This window comes from Mastigoproctus giganteus, chromosome 9, assembly GCF_048544385.1.
Source record: "Mastigoproctus giganteus isolate SK-2022 chromosome 9, ASM4854438v1, whole genome shotgun sequence".
In the NCBI taxonomy this organism is placed as follows: Eukaryota; Metazoa; Arthropoda; class Arachnida; order Uropygi; family Thelyphonidae; genus Mastigoproctus; species Mastigoproctus giganteus.
In genome coordinates this window covers 182,434,099-182,453,762 of record NC_143583.1, presented here as the reverse complement: position 1 = coordinate 182,453,762, position 19,664 = coordinate 182,434,099, and the positions used below count along the sequence as shown (strand labels likewise).

The window sequence follows — 19,664 nt, the reverse complement described above, 5'->3', positions numbered from 1 at the left end:
TAATTGTAGATTTAACATTGGAGAATATGAAGTTATTTTACTTGACAAATACTTATCCTGTCTACAATGATTCTGCTAATTCGGTATTTATATACTTGATCTGAAAGGACTTCAACTGTGTAAAATTTAGAATCTATTTATTATTAACAGAGTCTACAAAATTGCTGTTGAACTGCTTATGATATTTATTAGAATAGCATATGCAATGCGCCATTCAAATATAATTATTCAGTATTTGTTGATTAGTTATATTCTACAGACCAATTGTCCACTTGACAGTCGCACTCATGTTCAAAAGCTAAATATTTTCATTTGTGGTAGTTGTATAAATATCTGAATTATCTCGCAATGGCTCATTGATACACATCCATGGCATCTTCTTCTGCAGCTCGGCTCTGTATTTAGGATGATTAATAGCATAGACAAAAGGATCGAAACAAGCAGAAGCCTTTATCGTGAGAGCTGGTACCATGGACATTAGTGGTGTGATAAGTTTCTTCTCGTATGGACTAAAGGCAGCAATAAAATTTACTAGGATATATGGTATCCAAGAAAAGAGGAACAACATGATAACCCCAAATGCTACTTTTGCAATTCGAATTTCTGCTTTCGTTTCATTTGATGCTTGGTTTGAGCGAAGGTTCTCTACATTCAGCTTTCTTGCCTAGAGGGGAAGAAAAGAAAACTTAAAAATCACTTATTTGCAGTTAACTGTGTGTACTCCATCCAGTATTCTAAATAAAATCGGAACATACCATCTAGAAACACTGGTGCATAGATTTTGATGTTTCCAAAATTCATAGTGCTTCTGAGTGTACTTTTGTTACTAATTCGAAAAATCTAAACCGGTTAAAATAGTTGTATGTACGTGATAGTAAAAACGTTCAAAAATAGCTTTTTTTTATAAACAGGCATTTCATGTATATGCGAAACGAGCACCAAATCTTTTGTGATTGACGCATGTCTAATAGTTATATAAAACTGCGAAGTGTTTTGCTGTTGTTTTCTAGTGCAATCATGCTAACTAATATCTACTAATAACATAATTTACATACTGTGCCTTTAGAATGCCAACCATGGTTGTGTTAACAATCCAAATATATACTGTTATTGCAATAACCATGTTGTGGCGAAACAAAGGCAGGATATAACATCATTTGTGAAAAAATGATGTTATATCCTGAGCATATTTTGAAATTAAATTAGCTGACCAAATTAAAACTGGACTCCCTAATGTCTAATGTCAAAAATAAGAAATGGTTTTATCCAAATATGGAAACATCATATTTAATTACGGGGCATGGGTCTTTGAACCAAAAGTTGTTTTATTTTGGGTTAGAAGTTCCATCCTAATTGTACATGCACATTGCTAGAATCGTGGGATCATATTTTATTTGATTGCCCCATATATGAGGACTACAGGAGGGAGTTAATGCTTGGTGTGCCACAACTTGTCAGAGATAAGAGTACGTATGTTTAGATAATAAAGAAGTCTTTCAGGCATTACAAAATTTTGCAAGATCAGTTTTTAAGAAGAGAACTCGCTTTTCTGTTGCTTACAGTTCATAAATGCTTACTTTTTTCCTCCTCCCTGGCTTAATATGGCCTTGTGAAGGGGGAGGATTTTTATTTAATTTATTTATTTTTATTTTATTATTATTTTTATTATTGTTATTTACTTATTAACCATGTCAATTAATTTTATTAATTTTATAATTAGTAATAAGTAAAATAATTTTATTTTACTTATATATATATATAGAATAAATAAATAAAATAAAATAAAATAAAAAAAAATATATAAAAAAAATATATATATATATATATATAATTTTTTTTTTTTTTTTTTTTTTTTGCTGGCAATCTAGTGAGTTACTAGAATGCAAGATGCTGGCACCAGGATAATTAGTAATTGACTTAATTGGTGTAGGATTGTAATGTGTTTTTCCATAAATGGAATGGCAGGTTGTTTAGTTATTTTTATTTATTATCATTTTTTTTTTCCTGGCTTACTTTAGCTATGTGGGGAGAAATTTTAATTGAATTTTTTTTTGTTTGTTTAATTATTAGTTTTATTTTATTTTTATTTCTTATTTTATTTTTATTTATAATTATTTATTTATTATTTTTCTTAATTTAAATATTTTTATTTCTTATTTTATTTTTATTTATAATTATTTATTTATTATTTTTTTAATTTAATTTAATTATTTTTATTTATTTATTTAATTTTATTATATTTATTTATTATTATTTTATTATTTTTTCTTTTATTTTTATTTATTGTTTTTATTATTATTATTATTTATTTTTATTTTATTTATTTATTTATTATTATTTATTATTTTTTTTTTTATTGGCACTCGGGATTGGGCGGCCTGGGTGGGTACGGAATTGGTGCCAATTTGCACAATGAGAGTTTTAGTGGACCCAGGTTGGAAAACGTGCCTGGGACGAGCGCCAGGAAACAGCTGCCCAGGGGTGATTGCTTCCTGGTGGTGAGGTGGCTGAATATAAAGCCACCTGTAATATTCATAGAGTACATGTTTGATTATAGTTCTAGGTGAATTTGGACGAGAGTTTTGGGGCAACCATAGAACAGAAACAAAGATGAAGATTAGTAACGAATGGGCCTGGTGTACTGGGGTCCATGGTTGAGAAAAAAATAGATACATACAATGATAACCCAGTTTAATGTAATATAATAAAATATATAATAATAAGTAGCAGGCAGTAGCTTTCAAGACTAACGAGTCTCTTTTTCAACTGAATTTAAATACAACGGATAAGTGCAATGAGCTGAGTGAGGCATTTTATTCATTTGCTGTTGTTGTTGCACGGACGTGCGCTGTTTTACTCCACTGATCATCTAGCATTAAAACGGTTGTCTCTAGGATGTAGACGTATGCCTTTGTGGCGGTTTATTGCCTTTGGATTGTTTAATATGTTAGGTGACTCTAGCCATAGGCTGTGGCGAAAGTGTCGTGAGTGGTCTACTATTTCAAAGTCACGTTTGGGATCAAGATCGTGGTTGGTGGCCCAAAAATGTTCCGCGACTGCGGACTGGTCAGTTTCGTGTGAAGGCGGACCTAACCAAATGTGGTTATCCATCCCATGTGCTAAGCAGGTGCCTATTACAGGCACAAGAACTCACATCCCACCCAAGACCACCAAACCAAGACGGTATACCGTCCGCCTACATTCCCTATTATCCAGGCGTGTCAGGACGGATCTCGAAAATTCTTAGAAATTACAACATAAAATGCGTGTAGTTACCCTGCAGGAACCTACGTTCACTTGTCTCCAGTGTGAAGATCCCTGTCACACCTCTTTTACGCAGCAATGTAGTATATCGCATCACTTGTAGAGACTGTGACAGCTGCTATATAGGAGAAACATCAAGACGTCTCCAAGATCGCCTTACGGAACATGACAGAGCAATCCGGCTTGCCGAATATAGACCAAATATGTGTGTATTGAAATGTTTGTGTAATGTGTGTTGTTATGTTTAGTCGTAGATTCCATTAGAATATAAAGGAAATGAGAAAAGGCACCAAGGAAGATGGGAAGTCAATATGATGCTCGACTACTGCTGGAGGCTAAAAAGAGAAACAGGCATCAAAACTAGCTGCATGAGGAAATCAAAGAGTCTCAAGTTTAACTCAATCTAGTGTATAAGAAATCCACTCTGTTATTTGCAGGCATGGGCATTCTTTGATATTTCTGCTTTTAAGTATTTTATCCATATTTTAATATTAAAATAACTTATTTGTAAAATCTGTAAAGATACAAAAAAAAACCACAAGTTCCTCCACAAATATTGTTTTTTGTTTTTTTTTTTTTTTTAAGAATTCTGAAATATCAGAGAACTTTTCTTAAAATGCAGACTGGTGTAATGGAATGATCATAATAATTATACAGGGTGTTTCAGTTAAACGTTTCAGAACTTCTAAGAGGGGTAGGGTACATCCTGACAACTCGAAATCATATACCAATGGGCAGAATCGAAAATTCCGAGTTTAGTGCACGGAATCTTAATTTCGCACAAGAACGCCAAGTTAGTAGGATGGATGATTACACGAACGCAGAGTTAGCCGATATGCATTTGGCGTACGGGGCTGCAAATTGTAGTGGGCCAGCCGCACAGCGTTTGTACGCGGAACGATATCCGACGAGGCGTATTCCCAGTCATAATTTCTTTGCAAGACTGCACCAGAGGTTAGCTGAGAGAGGTTCATTTGAAAGAGCTGACAGGGACAGGGTAAGAACAGCACGGACTCCAGCCGTCGAACAGAATGTGCTGCAGCATGTACAGGGGAATCCAAGAACGAGTACACGAAGTCTAGCAAACGCAGTCGGGGTTTCCCATTGCAGCGTCTGGAGGATTCTCCGAGAACAAGACATGCATCCGTTTCACGTGCAGCGTGTCCAGACACAGCAACCGGAGGATTATGCACCTCGTATTGCTTTCGCACAGTGGTACCTTGGAAAATGTGCTACAAATCCCATTTTTCCTGCTGAAGTGTTGTTTTCCGATGAGGCATCCTTCACAAGGGAAGGAATTTTCAACACGCATAACGACCATATCTGGGCGGTAGAGAACCCGCATGCAATACGACGTCGTGCAGCACAGATTCGATTTTCGGTCAATGTATGGGCCGGTATTATGGGAGATCACCTCATCGGACCGTACCTGTTACCGTGTCGTCTAACCGGACCTATCTACTTGATCTTTCTGCAGCAAGTATTGCCACAAATTTTGAGAGATGAACAGATTTCTGCATCGACGCAACAGACAATGTGGTTCCAACACGATGGAGCCCCTGCCCATTATAGCGGAGATGTTCGTAACTACCTGGATGTCACATTTAATCAACAGTGGATCGGACGTGGTGGTCCCGTGCGTTGGCCTGCTCGGTCACCCGACCTATCATGTCTTGATTTTTATTTCTGGGGTCATATGAAATCGCTAGTTTATGACACCCCTGTTGACAATGCTGAGGAGCTGGTTACAAGAATCGCAGTAGCTGCCGAAGAAATTCGAAATTCGCCTGGAGTATTCCAGAATGTTCGGATGTCCATGCGTCGGAGATGTGAGACGTGCATTGTAGCCCGTGGAAGAAACTTCGAACACTTACTTTAATCCATGTACTTTTTGCTTCTTTTCATGTATTATTAAAACGATTTCTCACTTACGGTCTCTTTTCTTTATGGTGCTTCTGTGTAAAACACTGCTTCAGGAAAGCATTTCCGACCCCACATTGCTATATGATTTCGAGTTGTCAGGATGTACCCTACCCCTCTTAGAAGTTCTGAAACGTTTAACTGAAACACCCTGTATAGTCTGGTATGCGATATTATTTAAGTTTATCAATTCTGCAAAAAAAAAAAAAAAACTTAAAATTTAAATTTTAATTGTAAAATTTTAATTAATTTACAATTATAATTTGCAATTTTAATTAAAATTGTAAAACTTAACTTTTGCTACCCTTAATTGTTGATAATTAAGAATATTTTAATTAATGCAATGAATATTAGCATTAGTAGAGGCATACGATGCAAGAAAGCAAGCTTATGCAGCATCAGCCAAAAAAAAAACCTTTCATTTCAAACCACCATTCGTTCCAAATACCTGTCCAAATTTATTTAGGCTATCAACTTCCACAACAAAAGATGGAAGTCTGTTCCACCAATCAACTACCCGCTGGCTAAAGGTAAACTTCCGCACATCTATTCTACAACTGTCTTTCCTCAATTTGAATCTGTGCCCACTCAGGTTCTTAATCTGAGTAAGAGGAATAATCCCATCAGCATTCAGCTTGCTCAACCCATTCAAGGTCTTGTACAACTCAATCAGATCACCTCGCAGGTGCCTACTCTCCAGGCGCTGCAATTTGCAGAAGCCTTTCTTGGTAAGAGCACCCCTTTGTTCCACTCACCAATCTTGTTGCCCTTCTTTGTACTCGTTCCAGCAACTCTACATCCTTCCTAAAATGAAGCCTCCAGACCTATACACAGCACTCTAGGTGTGGCATGACCATTGTGGCCTGTGCCTTGTATAAGAATAATCACCTCCCTGTCCCTGCTAGCAAAATTCCTATATATCATTGATAAGACTCCATGACCTGCCCTGGCAGCCCGTCTGCACTGCTCAGCGAAATTCATATTTGACTGCACAGTTACCCCCAGGTCTTTTTCACTTTCAACTTCCCTGAGTGCAGTTGATACGTTTCTCTTGAGTTATTGCTACCCATATGCAGTACTTTGCATTTGTCAATGTTAAAGTTCAGTTGTCACTTTTCAGCCCATTTGCCGAACGTATGTAGATCCAGTTGGAGTAGCATACTGTCTTTACTGTTTTTGACAACCCTGCCAACCTTTGTATCATCTGCAAACGTGGACATTAAACCTGATATACCTTCATCAATATCATTGATAAATATACAAAACAACAATGGGCCCAACACCGAAACCTGGGGAACTCCACTAATAATATTTGTCCACGAAGAGCAGTGTCCATTGATTACCACTCTCTGTCGTCTCCCACTCAACAATCCCTTTATCCATTGTAGCAACTTACCCTTAATGCCATACCTCTCCAATTTGTACACCACTCTTCCATGTGCAACAGTAGCAGAAGCTTTTCTGAAATCCAAGTATATGATATCAAAATTATTTTTGGCATTCAGTTCCTTTGTGACCACATCATAGTATCCAATCAAATCGGTCAGACACGACCTCCCTTTAACAAACCCATGCTACGTCTGACTATAACTGAAGTCTTGTCTAGATGATCCTGCAATGCTTCTTTAACCAGTGATTCCATTACTTTCCCCGGAACACAAGTTAAACTAACAGGTCTATAGTTACTTGTGTCACCTTTTGAAACCCCTTTGTGAATTGGTGATACATTTGCATACCTCCAGTCCATGGGGACCTTCCCTGAGTCCAAGGAAACTCTCATAATTATGGCTAAGGGTTTGCTTACTTCCATTGCTGCCTCCTTTAATATAACTGGATCCCGCCCACTCGAGGTGGTCAAATCAAATTATTATATTAGGGCCACCCATTATTTCTAATACATACCCATATATGTATTTTGTCTGTAAATTGCGTATGTTCTTTGGTCGATTTGCCTGTTTTGCTGGACGAAAAAACCCCAGTTGCTGGGGAAAAACCTTGCTATCTACGCCTGAGATCGACTAACTCAGCCGCGGAGTGAAAAAAGCCCATTAAAGTTTCTCGCGCCATCGACGGGATTCGAACCCCGCCTTTTCCACCCGATGTGGGGAGGAGGGTGACGATACCACTGTGCTACCGCGCGGACTCCCATCTATGTTAAGTGTAAGTGTTTTCAGTGTCTAACGGCACCAGGTGTTTCCCCCATCTCCGCGTTGCTTTTATTGTGGGTGTACCAGTTCACCGGGAAGGCCAGAGATTTAAAAGTATATGGATTATGGAAGTGTGGTGTCCCATCTATGTTAAGTGTAAAGTGTGTTTAGGGTCAAGCGGCACCAGGGGTTTCCCCCACCTCCGCGTAGTTTACATTGTGAGTGAACCAGTTGACTGGAAAAGCCAGAGATTTAAAAGTGTATGGACTTTGTATATGTGTGATGCCTTGTACCGTTGTTCATCTGGTCATTTAGCCTCCAGACCCCTACTGAGGCCCGACGTTGCCGCACTTTCGCTCCGTAGAGGCAGACCAGGTACCCACTAGTATATAGTTCACTCTGGCAGGTCCTGCCACCTAATTTCCTGAGATTTCAGTTGCTAGGACCTATAAAAAAAAAATCGCATACGCGTCGCGGGAAACGCTAGGAGAAGTCCAAAATGTTGGGCAAAATTAATTTAGATTGGTGATTTTAGATTGTGTGGGGCGTGTTCACGTTGCTGTCAGAGTGGGGTGAAGGGAGCCGAAAGGGAAGGCAACTCCGTTTACCCATCTATGTCAAGTGGTCCAATCTGATTCATCCCTTTCCTTCTAAAATTTACAAAAAAAAAAAAAAAAAAAAAGAACTCTTTGCTGTTTTTATTTAAATCCTTCGCCAAAGATTTCTCTTAAACTGCCTTCGCCTGCCTAACCTCCTTTGTGACTTGATTACAGACTAGTTTATACCTGCCATAGGCTTCTGTGTCACCTGATACTTTATATGCATCCCATAAATTTGTCTTCTCTGCCACGAGCCTCATTAGTCCGTCTGACATCCATTTAGGCCTAAACTTTGAAAAGTATTTCTTAGTTGGAATGAAAAGCCTAGTAGCCGCCAAAATTAAGTTCCTGAAGGCTTCCCATTTAGAATTCAACGTTGGTAACATCATCAGTTGATCCCACTGTACAGAATTTAAAAACTGTCTGAGATCCCTATAGTCACCTTTACGAAAGCAAAAGCCCTTCCCTTTAGCCTTTATGGTAGTTACATCTTTAAGTAATTTCCACATTATTATTATTATTAGCTATATGGTGCAAGGAAAATTACGAGTTACCCTTAGAGAGAGAGAGAGAGAGAGAGAGAGAGAGAGAGAGAGAGAGAGAGAGAGAGAGAAGTAGAAGGAATCACCAAAAAAGAGAAGGATGATGATATCCAGCTCAGGATCCTGAGTGTGCCAAGCCCAAACTCACCAGATGTGAGCCCCTGGCATAATCAGTACATTGTGATCACTGTCACTTAGTGGTTCCTTTATCTGAAAATTCTTAATGCATGAATAATCACTGCTGATAATCAGATCGAGAGTATTACTCCCTCTAGTTTCCTCTCGAAGATGTTGCTGTAGAAAAGTCATCCAATAATCCAATAATTTCAAAAGTCTTGTTAGTGTGCGAGTGACCAATCACAAGTTCCAGACAATATCTGAAAAGTTAAAATCCTCCATTATAAGACATTCTGATTTACTGGCCCACTCTATTTCTCTGCAAAATTGCTCATTATACTCATCAGATTCATTAGGCCAATAACACACTCCTAACCTCAATTTTGCTTTCCCAGTACTTATGTCACACCATACTGACTCAACATTGCACTGTCCATCTATGTCAACTGGATGCACTTCCTTTGATTTTATGTGTTTCTTAACTAACAGCCTAATTCTCTTCCCTTATTGTCCTGTCTTTCCTTTCTGTACACACTGTACTCCCCAAATCCAATTCTGCACTGCTTATGTCAGTGTGACACCACGTCTCCGATATCCCAACAATATTTGCCTTGGGCTTTTTTTCGCTCCGTGGCTGAGTTAGTCGGTCTTAGGCGTAGATAGCAAGGTTTTTTTTTACCAGAAACTGGGCCATTTTTCGTACAGAAAAACAGGCAAATCGACCAGAGAACATACGCAATTTACAGATACAAATACAGGTTTATGTAATCAATTACGGGTAACCCTAATATAATAACTTGATTTGAATTTTTTTTTTCCTTCAAAATCACTGGGTTCATGCTATGAACTTCGAGACTTTACTTACCTTTAGGCTCAATTTTTTTTTAATGAATAACCTGCTGCCATTTTAATATTGCTAATTTCATGCCGGTCAGGATCCCTCGTACAGACCCTCCTTTACATACATAATACACTAACGTAGCTTCACTTTAATTTCCTCTGCTTAAATTCTAAATAAGCTTCATGTATAAATAAAATTTTTCCCATAGGCTTTTTGAACATTTTGAGATATTTAATTTTCTTCATTTGAAATTTCATTAACAGATCAAGGTATTCTGCATTAGGAAAACAGAGCTCTATCGAATCTTAAATATTTTGTAAATCCATTTAATTTATTAACAAATATCCTTGAAACAGAATATTTGTCTTCTTTTCATAAGTTCTCACACTTGAACGTTTGATAAATTTGGAGGTGTACGAGATTTGCATAATGTGTGCGATGAAAAAACTCGGAAAATCTCAGTGGGGAAAGTCTACTCCCTATCTAACATTGGCTAACTCAGGCCCAACGTAAGAATTCTTTATCTGGGGCCGAGCTAGTAGATTCCATTCCTCCATCGAATAACAAGATTCGAACCCAAACCTCTCCAAAGGAGTGACGAGCAGCGAAACTCCTGTATTTTCCTAGCGCAATTTGTTGACAATAATCAACTTTAATCAAAAGTACAAATCCTAGTTACTTTATCAATTTGCTTTAAACTACAATATCTATTTGATACTTACTTGTTCCTTCAATTCGTTTTCATGGTTTCGTACAGCTGAGTATATACGAAAATAGCAACTGACAATGATACAGACAGGTATGAACCAGCCGAAGAACCAAGTACAGATAATATATGAACGGCCGTTGAGATTGTGCAGGAAGTAATCCGTGGTGCAACTAGTTAAATAACCCTCGGGAACAAAGTGATTCCATAATTTGAATGCTGGGAGAAGTGCAAAGGGGGTTATGTACAGGAATATAATTAGCAACAAAAATAATGCTTTCTTATGCGTCATTTTACTGACATTGAAGGGACAGACGATGACCCGATAACGGTCGTATGAAATTACGGCATTGCAGAAGGCTGATCCCAATCCAGAATAAACTCCTATGACTCCATACACTATGCAACCTAAAGAAGAAGAAAGTAAGAAGACAAAGTAAATATTTCAGTTTTCCCATCAACGTCTGCAGTTCAATATCAATATTAATCAATATTTCACAATAGTGCTCTCGATTAATCTTAATTTTTTTTTTTTTTTTTTTTTTTTAGGTATGTTGAGGGTCAGACGGCTCCGGGGATTTCTCCCATCTCCTCGTAGGTTCTATGTATCGAATGACAGTACCCTGTCTATGACAGAGGTTTAAAAGTAATGTATAGGTCATGTGATATGTAGTTTGTTGTGCCCATTGTTCATCCGGCCTGTTGGCAGCCGGGCCCCTAGTGGGACCCGGTGTTTCCATATCTAACGACGGGGACGCCGACCGGATGTACCAAGATACTAATTATACTCTGGCAGGTCCTGCCACTTACTTTCCTGGGATTTCGGTGGCTAGGACCTAAAATAAAGGTTGGAACGATCACGGTTGATTTCGGTAACACTGCATTTAGAAAGCGCTGCGTGTAGTTTCACGCCGAAAGAACTATTTTCTAGAGAGCCTAAAAGGTCGGGCAAAATTTTATGTGATTTAAATTTGGACATGTGGGGCAGTCGCTGTATAAGAGAAAGTGTTGGGAGGGGAGGGTGAAGACTGGGGGGTGAGTATGGGAATTTTGAAACGAAGGCTGATCCAAATATGTTATTTTCTCGTTTCGCTCTTTGTTTAATATAAACTGCATGCGCAGATGGAAACCATTTACGTGATTGGGTTGTTTACCTTTATACAGTATATGTATGTATTTAAAAACCGGCTCTTTTTGGGGAAGGTAACTGAAGGTTCATTTCAAAATTTGCTTCACAATTGCCCGCATAGTAGTACAGTTGGTAGAATCACCGTCCTCCCCACAGCGGGTAGAAAAGACCTGAGTTGTGTTTCAGTCGATGACATGAGGAATTTTTACGGACCATTTTCACAACGCGGCTGAGTTAGTCTGTCTCAGGCGAAGATAGCACTCTTTTCTCCCAGAAACTCTGGTTTTTCGTCCAGCAAATCAGAAAATCGACCTCAGAATACACGCAATTTACAAACAATATGCAAGAAGCAATATAGCCTTAGTCGCTGATGCTCACAAACCCAACTACAACAACAACTTCACAATTGTGGAGGCCTAAGGCTTAATATACAGGGTCGTTAAAATTAAAGTATCTCTATGTAGAGGGCTCTGGAGCGAGTTCTAAGGCTCGTACTAAAGAGAAGTTTGGAAAACAGGTACAATAAAGAATGCACTCGCCATTTATTGGAAAAAAATATATAGTTACGAAATTTGTCACTATATGCCGCTGTGGCAATACAAATCACTTGAACAGCGTTACAATTGTTCAATGTGTCCTCCATTTTGGTCAACAACAGTTTCCATTCGAAGAACAGCATTTTCTACAGGAGAACATAACATGTCAACTGGAATAACCAGCACATGACGTCTAATGCTGTCCTTCAGATCTGCCAGAGTTTAACATCCTTCCCGATGCACCTGGTTCTTCGAAAAACCCCACGACCAGAAGGCATGGGGTGAGGTCCGGTGATCGGGGTTGCCAATATGTCTGGAAACAACGGCTGATGACCCATTAGTCTGTAAAGTGTTGCCTTAGCAATCTTTGGACACAACAGTGGATGTGGGGTGGCACACCATCTTGCATGAATATGGTATCCTGAAGGCACCCACGTTGTTGCAGCTCTGGTATTGCGAAATTTGCCATTTCATAATATCGCTGTCCAGTGACAGGACAGTTGCGGGGTCCAATCGGTGTTACCTGTTCAAAAAAATATGGTGGCCCAATCATGAATGTGGCCGTAAATCCACACCACACTGTCACTTTTGGAGAATGCAACGGGACCTCTTGGATAACTAGAGGGTTTTCTGTTGCCCAAATGCGACAGTTGTGCGTATTCACTTGTCCATTTAAGCAGAAGTGGGCTTCATCTCTCCAAAGGATGTTCCATGGCCAAGTGATATCCACTGTCATTCGCGCCAGAAACTGAAGTGCGTATGTGAAACGAATATCTGCATCACCATGCTTTAGCTGCTGTAGCATGTCCATCTTGTAAGGACAGTACCGCAACACCTGACTTTTCGACCTCTACCTGGTTGAATACATAATCGTAACTAAGATTATGCAAATTATGATAATAATCGCGTTACGATTATTTGCATAATCGTAACGTGCCATACAGTGAAAAATTTTGTAACTAATTTTTTTTTTTTTTTTTTTGACAAATGGCGAGCACATTCTTTATTGTACCTGTTTTCCAAATTTCTCTTCAGTACGAGCCTTAGAACTCGCTCCAGAGCCCTCTACATAGAGATACTTTAATTTTAGCAACCCTGTATTTTATTTTTAATTTAATAAAACATACCAAGCTCTGAATGAAAGCTAGTGTCGTTAAGTTTTTATTAGTGATTATAACGTCTCGGTGTGGCCACCGCCAGTCATGCGACAATCACTCAAACGAATTCAGTGTCCTGCTACACTTTATAAGGGCAATGCTAAGATAGAACCTTGAAAGCGATCGCACTCAGTCGCCAGTTCTCAGTAGTTGGTTGGTTCTTGTAGGGTTTTAGGCACATCAGCAACTTAGGCCATATCGCGCCGTATATAATATGTCTATAAATGGCTTGTGTTTTGTGGTCGCGTTGCTGTTTTCTGAAAGAAAAATCTCAGTTTCCTGGAGAAAAAACCATGCTTTCCTCACCTGAGACTGATTAACTCAGCCAAGTTGTGAAAAAGGCCCATCGAAACTCCTAGCATCATTTATAGGATTTGAATTCACGTCTTTTCAACCCGGTGTGGGGAGGACGGTGATAATACCAACTGTGCTACTTACAAAGGCCTCTCAGAGGTGGAAAAATTAATAGTATAATGGCCTTTTCACAGAGTAGGGAGGCAAAAATAATGAAAATTGCATTAAGACGCCGGAGCTCGTCTCTCACAGCCGTATAATATATATACCGTGTGCTGACACTTTATTAGGTACACGCCTACTGTACACACAAATGGTTTGTCCCACAACGTTGCAAGTCACATGACCACAGTTGTGGATATAAATGCAGCAGAACAACCTTTCTACTATCAGTTAAGCGTACAAACCGTAGCAAGAAATGGGGAAAAGGAGTGATCTAACGGACTTCGAACGTGGCATGGTAGTTGGTACAAGATGTGCTAGACAAAGCATCTCTGAAATGGCAGTTCTCCTGAACTTTTCAAGCACCACAGTTTCAAGGGTGTATCGAGAATGGTGCAACGAACAGAAAACATCCTCACAACGGCACTCCTGTGGCAGAAAAATCGCTTGTTGATGAGAGAGGTCAGAGGAGGATGGCTAGAAATGTGCAAGCAAGTAGACGGGCCACAATGTCGCACATCACGTCAGAATTCAACCTTGGTAGGCAGAACAAAATATCGCAACGGACCACTAGTCGCACTTTGTCGCGAATGGGCTTCAACAGCCGACGGCCACATCACGTACCTTTGTTATCAATGAAGAACAAGAGAGCACGCCTCCTGTGGGCACAGCAACACCAGCACTGGACTGTCGAGGATTGGAAAACAGTTGCTTGGTCTGACGAGTCGAAGTTCGTGGTGCATCATGTTGATGGAAGGCTCAGAATTTGGCGAAAACAACATGAATCCATGAACACGTCATGTCTGACGACTACTGTGCAAGGGGGGCAGTGTTATGGTGTGGGGAATGTTTTCTTGGCACACGTTGGGTCCATTGATACCCATAGATTCACGTCTGAATGTCACATCTTACCTAAACATCGTTGTTCACCAAGTGCATTCGTTCATGTTGACAGTTTATCCTCAGTCCGATGGTTACTTCCAGCAGGATAATGCGGCGGTGCACAAAGGCTGAATCACTATGGAATGGTTCCACGAACATGACAATGACTTTTCTTTGCTGCAGTGGCCCACTCAGTCCACAGATATCAATCCTATTGAATATCTTTGGGATGAGCTGGAAGGGGTTGTTCGCTGCAGGCCTACACCTTCGTCGAATCTCAAGGAACTGCGTGACAGTCTGCATGGTACTCCATTCCTGCACAACGTTTTCAGCATCTTGTTCAGTCCATGCCTAGACGAATTCGGGCTGTTTTGAAGGCTAAAGGAGGCTCAACGCGCTACTAGTAGGCGTACCTAATAAAGTGGCAGCACAATGTGTATTGTCTGCAGACATGTTGAAAAAAAAAAAAAAAAAAAACAGAATGACTCATGGGGGAAACTTTGTTCCCTTAACCTGAGATTAGCTAACCACAGACTAAGAAGAGGGCTTTAGAAATTCCTCCTAGTGCCGTGCTCTCGACGCGCCACAACCGGGCACTGACACAGAAGTGGAACCAAACCATTTTTAAAATACAGTAGTATAATATAAATAAATAAATTTTCTGTTTATACTCGGGGACGACCAAACGGTCAGACGAATTCACAAGGTAGACAGAATACAAGAAACAGCACCGTATTCAGCAGTCACGGGCTTGACCCCCGGTCCATCAAGGCACATGTAATTATGCACACGCGCGCCTGACCGCTAGGTTACGGCGGTCATAACTTGGGCCCATGTAATATCCTTATTGCTACCCCTCAAGGAGATCCAACTTCGTCAGCACTAATAGTCAAATTATTTCATGAACTCGCTGATATCACTCACTTTTCTAAATGATAAAGCATTAATTACGACGCAAAAGCAATGCTATCCAATTTATAAGTAAGATCCTTTCCATACATTACTAAGTGAGAGGTCGTCCCATTTATATTACACAAGGTGTTCCCATTCTGTAATATTTTTGTGTTTCTTTATGTAAAGCATGCCCAATCAACAAAGTACACGCTCAACATCAGAGACTAGTGTGAAATTCAAAGCAAGGGAAAATTTTCCGTACACTACTTGTAGCTTAAACCATTGAAGAATGTGGATACTAATTTAAGTTTGCCCTTTTGCAAGGTAAAATAATAAATGGTATCTTCCTGTTCTTCGCAGGCAGTACTTATTTGAACTTGATACGAAACATGTTCCAAAAAAGTGGTGAACTGAAGTTTCAATCATTACGCGTTTTCCTATTAATAATATGTTATCTATTAATAAACAGCAAATGTATAAATAGTTACTAAATTTATCATTTCTAAATAGTTTACGGTTTCTTGGTAATCTTACCGATATTTCCAAAGACGGGACCAAGGTGAAATGAATTGTAGATAAACACTGGTGTCTTCGCCATCATGAGGAAATCCGTAACAGCAAGTGCGACAACAAACACATTAGCCGGCGTCCTCAATGATTTTGATCTGAAAGAATATAAAAATACAAGTAAATTGGAGAAACAGGTTTAGAGCATATTTCGTACTGTGAGACGAAGCAATGCTGGTGAGGAGGTGGGGCAAATAGCTAATTACCGTTGCCAACTCTTGACAAATACAATAAGAAACAATTTCAATAATATGAGCAGAAAGCGGGGGGGGGGGGGTCTGCGCGTTACATTCTCAACCAAAGTTGGATTACATTGCAGAAAATGAACACAAATTTGCAGCAAGTATAGTCTATTCCTGTAAAGCGGCAGTTGTCATGTTCACAATGTGAACATATTCCATCCTACTTCAAAACCATACCAATCAGTTCCTTTTTTGAGCAGGATGGATCAAAATGATTTATTCGCATCCGATTTGTATGCAATATATTACGCAAAACATCAAATGCTTTATAAATAAAAATGGAAAGCAGTGCGCTATATACGGATCACACTCTTTTTTGCAAACCCCTTTCCTAATTGTATTGCTTTGCCTCCTGATGGTTCTATTGGGCAATTAAGTAAAGGAAACATCCGGCCTACTTGAATCTTGCTCTTCCTCTAACTGCTGTCGGTGACATTGGTAAATGTTCTTCTACCACTTAGGGTAGAAGAACATTTACCAATGTTCCTGACGCTAATTCTTCAACTGTTGTTAAAACCTGTACTGCAGCTATTACTCCTGTGTTAACCCTATGATACTAGTGTTTGTTTTTATTTGACTTTTCTTCACACAAATTTCCTCATATCTATCCATTTATTGAGAAAGTGAAAATTCTCTTCCATTTAATTACCGCCCATACTAGACAGTAGATGGAGAAATTCATTAATTACTATAATACTAGTAGTAGTAGTAGTAGTAGTAGTAGTAGTAGTGGCATGTGATGCAAGAAAGCAAATGTATGAGCTTATGCAGCATCAGCCAAAAAAAAAAAAAAAAAAAAAAAATCACACCATTCCCTCCAAATGCCTGTCCAGTTCCTCCTTAAATTTATTCAACCTATCAACTTCCACAACGACAGATGGAAGTTTGTTCCAGCAATTAACCACCCGCTGGCTAAAGGCAAATTTCTGCACATCCAATCTACATCTGTCTTTTCTTAATTTGAATTTATGCCCCCTTAGGTTCGTAATCTGAACAAGTGGAAGGATCCCATCAGAATTCAGCGTGCAGAACCCATTCAAGGCCTTAATCACCTCAATCAGATCACCACGCAGGTGCCTAGTCTCCAGCCACTGCAATTTGCAGAACTTAAGCCTCTCTTGATAAGAGGATCCCTTCATTCCCCTCACTAATCTCGTTGCCCTTCTCTGTACACGCTCAAGTAAATCTACATCCTTCCTAAAATGAGGCCTCCAGACCTGTACGCAGTACTCAAGGCGTGGCCTGACCATTGCCTTATACAGAGGGATAATCACCTCCTTTTCCCTGCTAGAAAAATTCCTATATATCATTGACAAAACCCCATGACCTGCCCTGGCAGATTGTCTACATTGCTCAGAAAACTTCATATCTGCCTGCACAATTACTCCCAGGTCTTTTTCATTTTCTACCACCTAAAGTGTAGTATCACACAGTTGGTACGTTTCTCTGGGGTTACTTCTACCCATATGCAGTACTTTGCATTTGTCAAGGTTAAACTTCAGTTGCCACTTCTTAGCCCATCTACCCAAATTATCTAGAACCTGTTGCAGTAGCACACTGCCATTACTGTCATTAACAACCCTGCCAACCTTTGTATCATCTGCAAACTTCGACACTAAGCCTGATATACCTTCATCAATATCATTGATAAATATACAAAACAACAGTGGACCCAACACCGAACCCTGTGGGACTCCAGTAATAACATTAGTCCAAGAAGAGCAGCATCCATTGATTACTACCCTCTGTCTTCTTCCACTTAACCATCCTTTTATCCATTGTAGCAACTTACCCTTAATACCATTCTGCTCCAATTTGTACAATAGTCTTCCATGCGCAACAGTGTCAAAAGCTTTCCTGAAATCCAAATATATGATATCAAAATTATTTTTTGCATCCAGTTCCTTTGTAACCACATCATAATTATAATGATGTGTATCACGGTTAAAATTTTGTCGTTGTCGATCCATCGTGAACCGACACTTAGCTAGTCTTTTGTAAATTCAATGAGGTTTTTAGAATTTAAGACTGCTTTAGATGGTTGTGTGAATTTTTTTTTTTTTTTTTTTTTGGCTGATGCTGCATAAGCTCATACACTTGCTTTCTTGCATCACATGCCACTACTACGCCCTAGAAGTATTTGATCGTTTACGGCATGATTCTATGGTATGTCTTTTTTTTTTTTTTTTTTTTTTTTTTTTGCGACTGAGTGGCTAGTTTTCATTTTGGCCTTTCATTACCTATAATTGATGAATTTTTCCTCTTATAAAATTTTAACTAGTGCGCAAGTAGAATCCCCAGTGAGATACTCATGTTTTTTCAATTCACACAACATGCAAATCAAACTCCCTGCACACAAACTCGTGCAGACATAATACACATGGTGTATTATGGCTTCAGATTGCTAATGTGCTATATTAAACCAAATTAAAATAACTCCACTGCATGTCACATTGATTTCTATTCTTTTCCTACAGATATCCTTAATGGGTATTCCGATCTGGTTTCTGTGATACCATCTCTGCAAACTAGTCCAGTTGGGTTCTTTTCAATATGAACGATGATAGCTAAAGTCATGAGCATCAGTAGATTGTATATGCTACGGCTGGTTTGTTTTTCGGGATGAAAACTCGAATTTGTGGGAGAAAAATCGTGTTACCTTTGCAAAAGACTGACTAAATCGGCTGTAGCATGAAAAAAAAAAAAAAAAAGGCCATTAAAGTTCCTCCAGTTCCTATAGAAGCGTTTCTCAACTTCAGGCTGAGGAGAGAACAAGCCCAGGTAGTGCCAGTGGAGCGCTTATGCATAAATTTCCTCAGAACATAGTGCCCCAAAATTACTATATCTAAGGCGCAATGTCAAGAGCTATCACTTTTGTGGGTTAGAAAATACACTTTCTAGCGTCATGGGTTAAAAAATATACTTCCTCATGTTATAGGTTAAAAAATAAGCTTTCTCACTTTATGGGTAAAAAAATATATTTTTCTTTATTTTATGGGTTAAAAAATACACTTCCTTAAGGCATGAATTTTTATAGCAAATGGCGATCTCAAAATATTCCTATTTAAGGCGCTGAAATTGCTAAATTCCCTACTGACAGAAATCCACTGGTCTGAGTTTAGTACTCTGTTAAGTACTGAACTAATTCGTCTTTTCCAGATGGTGTGAGAGAGCAGCTATGCTATACGCGAAGATACTACTCAGGATACGCACTCATATATCAATTAACCAGCATCATTTACTACATTGTCAAAGATCTAATTCTGACTTCTCAATCCATTCACAATACTAGAATGCAACACATTAGATAACCTCTCATACTTGAAGTGACCGTAATTATATATATATATATATATATATATATATATATCAAAAAAAAACAAAAAAAACTGTAATGTGATAAACTTTTATAAACATCATCACACCATGAGTTCTCTGACACGGTATGCCAGCCAGAACTCAACTGCACCTTCATTTCTCTCCCTGTCTCTAGCCCTCTCCTTCACTCCACTATACTCAAGTTAACTCAACCTCTATCAAATCATCAAATTCCATTTCTCCATTTTCCTCGCGAATTTTGCCCATCACTTTCCTTTTATTTACATCCATTAACAAACTCTATTCCCTCAATACATGTCCAGTTCATTTTTCTTTCTTTTCCTTAT

The 19,664-nt window shown here is 38.9% G+C and overlaps 1 protein-coding gene across 1 annotated transcript in view; it reads right to left on the bottom strand.

The window, feature by feature from the left end:
* Nucleotides 1-264: 264 nt before the first annotated feature.
* The window catches only part of LOC150080929 (opsin Rh4-like), a 33,027-nt gene continuing 13,627 nt past the window's right edge, over nt 265-19,664 (bottom strand). The window contains exons 3-5 of the mRNA XM_090381365.1: nt 15,725-15,855; nt 10,153-10,544; nt 265-664 (exon numbers count right to left, since the gene is read on the bottom strand). Coding sequence (XP_090237491.1) covers nt 299-664; nt 10,153-10,544; nt 15,725-15,855 — 889 coding nt within the window. The 3' untranslated portion in view covers nt 265-298. The remainder of the gene's footprint in view (nt 665-10,152; nt 10,545-15,724; nt 15,856-19,664) is intronic.